This window comes from Penaeus japonicus, unplaced genomic scaffold (assembly GCF_977035675.1).
Source record: "Penaeus japonicus unplaced genomic scaffold, GWHDUDI00000001_assembly GWHDUDI00000003, whole genome shotgun sequence".
In the NCBI taxonomy this organism is placed as follows: domain Eukaryota; kingdom Metazoa; phylum Arthropoda; class Malacostraca; order Decapoda; family Penaeidae; genus Penaeus; species Penaeus japonicus.
The window spans coordinates 45759769-45767268 of NW_028234405.1; the positions used below are offsets into that span (position 1 = coordinate 45759769).

Here is a 7500-nt window from a genome sequence, read left to right on the forward strand (position 1 = left end):
TCTCCATCCACACCCCATTTTTTTTCTTTGTTTTTTTTTTCACAAGAGACAAAAGGTTTTCAGAAGAAAAAATAATTATTTTTTTTTTACGGCAAGACGAGAACGAATCTCGAATACAAACACAGATAAAAGAGTCTTCCTCTTTCTTTCTTTCTCACTCTATCTCTTTCTTTCTCTCTCTCTATCTATCTATCTCTCTCTCTATCTATCTCTCTGTCTATCTTTCTCTCTCTCTCTCGCTCTCTCTCTCTCTCTCTCTCTCTCTCTCTCTCTCTCTCTCTCTCGCTCTTTATCTCTCTTTCTATCTATCTATCTCTCTCTCTCAATCTCTCTCTCTCTATCTCTATCTCTCTCTCTCTCTCTCTCTCTCTCTCTCTCTCTCTCTCTCTCTCTCTCTCTCTCTCTCTCTCTCTCTCTCTCTCTCTCTCTCTCTCTCTCAAAAAAGGTCATGGAGTACCGTGGAGTTCACCAGATTGCCTTTTGAAAGTAGACCATGTAATAGTATAGGCTGTCGATATTTACGGCGCCCTGGACTCTGCCTTAATGAACTCTCCTCCTGACCTCCTCCGCCTTCTTCTTCTTCTTCTTCTTCTCCTTCTCTTTCTCCTTCTTCTTCTTCTCCTGCTCCTTCTTCTTCTCCTTCTTCTTCTTCTTCTTTTCCTGCTCCTTCTTCTTCTTCTCCTTCTTCTTATTTTCCTTCTCCACTGGTACCATGAATACGGCGAGAGGATATAGGGTACACGTGGAGGGATGGTTTTTCTGGAAAACTAATCTACGGAACGTGTACTCCACGTTTCACTGACAGAGAAAGCGATATAACACAGGGACGTATTTTTTATTTTGCGGGAATTAATCGTTAGTGTTTTACAAATTCTTTTTCTCTCTCTACCTCTTTTGAAGGAATTTTGTATTGGTCTAGTATTTTATTTCACATACATAAAATTTCGTAGTTTATCGTTTAATAAAATTAAATTAGTTTATCCCTTGTACTTATCTCTATTTCTTTTTTTTTCTTCTTCTTCTTCTTCTCTCTCTGTCTCTTTCTCCCTCCCTCTCTCTCTCTCTCTCTCTCTCTCTCTCTCTCTCTCTCTCTCTCTCTCTCTCTCTCTCTCTCTCTCTCTCTCTCTCTCTCTCTCTCTTTCTCTCTCTCTCTCTCTCTCTCTCTCTCTTTCTCTCTTTCTCTCTCTTTTTTTCTCTATCTATCTATCTATATATATATGTATATATGTGTGTATATATATATATATATATATATATATGGGTGTGTGAGTGTGTGTGTGTGTGTGTGTGTGTGTGTGTGTGTGTGTGTGTGTGTGAAGTGTGAATCTATTCATCTATCTATCTCTTTGTGTCTGACTGAAGGAATGATAATAACAATCAGAAATCATGACACTGTATTACGATGATTCGTAATTTCTTAGACAAAGATACTTCATGGCATGTCATGAGCATTATGAGTGCAGTATATTTACCATTTAGGATGAGTTGGCTTGTAGGATAAATATCATAATTGCGATTATTACATCATTTACTGGATACACTCACGCATATGTAAACAAAAGAAACCAACACACACAAATACACACAGACACAACGCACACACATTCACAAACACCCAAACACCCACACCCACATACCCACCCACTCATTCCTTACTCACCACATCCTACCCTACCTACTCCCCAATCCTTCTAATCAGAAATCCCTAATCGATTCAAATGTCTATTTCTAACAATATTCCTCCGTGTTTCTAAGTGTTTATAAGCAATCTCATGTATGTCTTCTCTTTCTCTCTCTCTCTCTTTCTCTTCTCCCAGCGCGCTTAAGTATTCTCATGTATGTCTTCTCTCTCTCTCTCTCTCTCTCTCTCTCTCTCTCTCTCTCTCTCTCTCTAACTCTAACTCTCTTCTCTCTCTCTCTCTCTCTAACTCTAACTCTCTTTTCTCTCTCTCTCTCTCTCTCTCTCTCTCTCTCTCTCTCTCTCTCTCTCTTTCTCTCTCTCTCTCTCATCTCCCATTACGCTTAAGTAATCTCATATATGTCTTATCACTCTCTCTCTCTTCTCCCATTACGCTTAAGTAATCTCATATATGTCTTCTCTCTCTCTCTATCTCTTCTCCCATTACGCTTGAGTAATCTCATATATTTCTTGTCTCTCTCTCTCTATCTATCTATCTTCTCCCATTACGCTTAAGTAATCTCATGTATTTCTTCTCTCTATCTATCTATATATATATATATATATCTTCTCCCATTACGCTCAAGTAATCTCATGTACGTCTTCTCTCTCCCTCTCCTCCCAGCACGCTTCACCGTCGGACAGAACGTCGCTGCTGCATGGACATTCGACCGTGACCTCGGTGACACGCCGGACTTCGCGACACAAGTGGAGGCTTGGTTCAACGAGGTCAATCAGTACGGCTTTCCGAAGGGCAACGTAGATCCCTTCAGGTTTAACAAGGCGACTGGTCACTACACTCAGGTAGGTGGGATGGCGAGAGAAATAGGGTTGATGGTGATAGTGAGAAGGATGATGGTGGTGGTGGATTGGTTGTATCGTTATTTATTGTTGTAGACTTATGTATTTGTGGGTGTCGGGGGATGGGTATTGATATGGATTTTGATATTACTGTCGGATCAATTATCCTAGCCTGGATTTTTATTTTGTTAATTGTTTTGGTTTTGGTTTCGGGAATATGTAATGTAAGTGAAAAGATCGTGGGTTCTAAATTTATTTTATTCTTTGTGTTTTTTTTTTTTTTTTTTTTTTTTTTTTTTGCAAAAATAAAATCCTGGTTTGGATTTCTATCTCGTTATTTGTACTCTTTTTGTTTGTTGAAAATAAGCCGTATGACTATGATAATCATAAAATCTTTATCATCTTTATTTGTATCATCATTATCGTTATTACAATTAGCATTGTCATTTTGAATATGATTATTGATGTCATTGCCATAGTTATTGTAATCATTGTCTCCTTATTATGATTCTAATTAATGATGAGAATAATAACAATAATAATGGCTATCATCACCATCATCATAATTATCATCCTCATCATCACCACCACCGACACTACCACTTTCATCACCATCATCATTTTCTTCACCATCACCACCACAACCACCACAACCACCATCGCCACAATAACCAACACCTCCTGTATCGTCACCATCAATTTCCATTTCCATTCACCATAACCAGCGTTACCAGTGTTACCAGCTTACCAGTGTTACCAGCGTTACCAGTGTTACGAGCATTACCAGCGTTACCAGTGTTACCAGCTTACCAGTGTTACCAGCGTTACCAGTGTTACGAGCATTACCAGCGTTACCAGTGTTACCAGCGTTACCCCCCCCCCCCCACACGTGCAGTGTTACCAATTAGCGCCAAAGTTAATGCGTGGAAAGGGGGTTAAAATAAGCGCTTGAGATCTCCCGCCTACTTGACCATCCAACCATTACGATTGGCAACACTGCACCCGTCGCTCTGATCTTGCGCTGGTTATGTGTGTTAAATGGCGCGCTGGATTTCATTTTAATTTTTTCATTTTATTTTTCGGACCTTTGTTTGTTGTTTGTTTGGTTTGTGAGGTGGGAATATTACGTTTTTGGGGGAAATATTACGTTTCGTGTGGGTTTTGGTTGAGTATTTGTTTTCAATGGCGCTCAAGATGGGCCGTTTTATTTATTTTCATTTACTTTTTTAATAATCTTTTCGCTCCTTCGTTGTTGTTTTTTTCTTTTTTTGTACGAAGTGAAAATATGATGTTTTGAATGCTTTTCAGTTGGGTATTTGTGCTCAGTGGCATACTAGATGATCAATTATTATCTATCTTTTGTCTTGTTATTAGTTTTATTGTTTGTTTGTTTATTTCTAGTCTGAAAAGTATTTACAAAACGTTTCCTAAATATTCTTTTCTTTTCCATTCGAGTTTCATTATGATTTTTACTTATGCTGTGAATAGATTTTTTGTAATGGCGCTAGGTTGAACATGCGTTTTTGTCGATGCGTTTTTGTTTTTCGGCCATGTTATGTTTTGGTATATAATTCTGTTTCGTTTTTGTTAATGGTAGTAAAAACAGTGGTAATGGTAAAAGTAGTAGTGATAGTAGTAGTAGTAGTAGTAGTAGTTGTTGTTGTTGTTGTAATAGGAGTAATCGTAGTTGATGTAGTAGTAATAGTAGTATTATAAGTAGCAGAAGCAGTATTAGTAGCAGTAATGATAATAATAGTAGTAGTAACAGTCTTTATTCTTAATCTAACCATGGTATATATTACAAAATATATCAGTTTATATCGAACTTTTGATCTAATCTTTATTCATCATCGAATATTATACATTCTTCCAATCATATTTTTTTACATCACAATAAAAATTCAACCTCAGATTTACAAGCAAAATGAAAAACAACGATAATATTATTCATTAACACAAACACCTCACGTCCCACATTTAACTTTCAATATACTCCTACATTTAAAAAAATAATAAAAATAATAATAAAAAAATTGCAACAAGCCTCCTAAAGCGAATTTAATAATATCCGATCTCACTCAATCATGCAAATTAGACGTGGATTTATTAAGAAAAGCTGTAAAGTCTTGAAGGAAACTAAATAATTCTTAACTGAGTTCTCAAGCCTTTGGGTCTAGTATTATTGTCATTATCATTACTAATATTATTATTATCTTGATTATCATTATTATTGTTTATTATTATCATTTTTATCATTACTATCATTATTGTTATTATCATTATTTTTCTAATATCATTGTCATTATCGTTATTGTGATTACTGTTACTTCTATATTTTTTATCGTTATCATCAATGCCATTAAGATTTGTATTGTAATTACTTTATAATCATTATTATCATATAATCATTATTTCTATCCTTATCCTTGTTTTGTAACTATCGCCATTATTTTCATTACCACGATCATTATCATCATCACATTATTCTGATTTTTATTATCGTAATTTGCGTTTCTATCAACATCATTATCGCTATTATCGTTATCAGTATCATATTGTTATCACAATTATGTTTCATTTCAGTCGGTGCATATTCTTTATCTAATTTTCTGCAATCTGCTGTTGATATTTGCGTTCCCGAGATATTGTTTCATTGCAAATATCAAAATGGAAATTTCTGAATTAAATAAATTGCTTTAATGGTGCGGGTGTGATCATGGAATCTATTCAATATTTATTTATTGATGTTATTGTTGTTGTTGTCTGTTTAATTTATGTCTTATTTGCTCTTTCAGTTTTGTTGTTGTTATTTGGGTTATAATCATCATCATCATTTTGGTCACTATATTCATCAGTATCATTATCACTATTCCTATGACTGCTGATTTATATAATCGTATTTTTTTATGTTATTCTTAGTATTATTAGTTTTATTATTATTTTCTTTACATCATATCGTCGTCGCTGTGTTATCATATTTAGAATTATTACTTCTAGTATCATTTTTAGTATCATAACAAAAGATAATCATTTAAAATATTATTTAAAATTTGGTTTCATGATCCTGGTTACTACGATTAATGTTTTTCTTTTACGGTTAATAATTTTGTATACTATGTTGTTCAATATTGTTTATATTTTTCATAGGTCAATAAATGTTTTGCTTTATTTTTATCTATTTATTTATTCATTTTGTTTATTCTATTTCATTTTATTTTACTTTATTTATCATTTTCTTTTGTAATTTGATGTATATATTGTCCCAGTGATCATTAATCCTCTTACGAATTAATCAAATATTAGTATATATTCCATTCTAATCGGCATACCTCTTTGTTTTGATAATCTGTAATTTACCGTATATATTGTTCCTTCTCATTAATTATTAAATGAGTCAATCATATATCAGCATCTATCTTTTGTCTCAATTTTCTGTAATTTGCTGTTTATATCATTCCCTTATGCACCAACCACTTAATATATAATTCTTATATCAAGATGTATATATATATATATATATATATATATATATATATATATATATATATATATATATATATATATATATATATATATTGTTTTAATGTTCTATAATTCGCCATAAATATCGCTCTCTCACTCTTTAATCCTTTTGTGTATATAGTTCATACATCATCATATATTTTGTTTTCATTTTCCATTCCTCACTCCCGTCCTCATAATTCATGCGTTACAGCAAGACATGACACGAAAGGTATTAGCTTCAGATAGCAACAGCCTCCTCTCGCACCCGCTGCAACTTGCACATTGCAAATCATTAACACAGGATACATAAACGTCCATGGATGCAAGCTAAAACAAAAATAGGATAGAAATAAGAAGTAATCATAGAAATAAGAATAGGTTTCAAAAATATAATAAAAATAAGAAGTAATATATATATATATATATATATATATATATATATATATATATATATATATATATATATATATATATATATATATATATATACAAGTATAATTATGGATATATTTTGTGAGAGAAAGCTGAATGTCTCGGTCACATACGAAAGTTGAAAAGGCCAAGGACAGGCAGAACGAGAGAAGCAGCTGATGTTATTGGTCTCGAGTCTTGTAGAAAGAGGGAGGGAGGGGGGAAGGAGAGACGGAGGGAGGGAGGGAGGGAGGGAGAGAGGGGAAGGAGGGAGGGAGGGAAGGAGGGAGGGAGGGAGGGAAGGAGGGGGAAGGAGGGAGGGAGGGAGGGAGGGATAGCGAGAAACGAAGCGGAAAGAAGGAGGAGGAGGAGGAAAAAAAGGGGGTGGGAAGACAAGAAGGAGTTAGAAAGATGTGGGGGAGGGGGGGAGTGCGAGAGACGAACCGGAAAGAAGGAGGAGGAGGAAAAAAAAGAGGGTGGGAGAAGATAGAAAGGAGTTAGAAAGATAGTGAAGAAGGAGAAAGAGAAGATCTAGAAGGTATAAAAGAAGGAAGGTGAAAAGAAGAGGAGCAAGGAGGTAGAAAGAGAAGAAGAAGAAGAAGAAGAAGAGAGAATAATCTTAAGCGGGTTTAAAGAAACGAGATGAAAGTTTAAAGAATAGGTTTCATAACGCAACAGACGAAGAAAAAGAAAAAAGTTTGGAAGAATCAAGAACGCGATAATTATCGAAGGATACCAGATTTGTATTTTAGAAACGATGTGCTATTAAACATGTCCGGATACTCATCTGAATAGTAAAACAATCATAACAGAGTTGTCTGGAATACTAATGGTAACCGAATTTGAAGTGTAAAGTTACTATAAATCTTTCATTCTTTCTCTTTCTCTCTCTCTCTCTCTCTCACACACACACGCACACCCACACCCACACACACACACACACACACACACACACACACACACACACACACACACACACACACACACACACACACACACACACACACACATATATATATATATATATATATATATATATATATATATATATATATATATATATATATATATATATATGATATCTAAAGGATGAATTGATAGATATA

General features: G+C 34.4%; 1 protein-coding gene across 3 annotated transcripts in view; it reads left to right on the forward strand.

The window, feature by feature from the left end:
- LOC122255975 (venom allergen 5-like) overlaps positions 1-7500 on the forward strand; it is a 200480-nt gene that overhangs the window by 174524 nt on the left and 18456 nt on the right. For all 3 annotated transcript variants that reach the window (XM_086533370.1, XM_086533364.1, XM_086533381.1), the window contains one exon: positions 2304-2482. In XM_086533370.1, coding sequence (XP_086389496.1) covers positions 2304-2482 — 179 coding nt within the window. The remainder of the gene's footprint in view (positions 1-2303; positions 2483-7500) is intronic.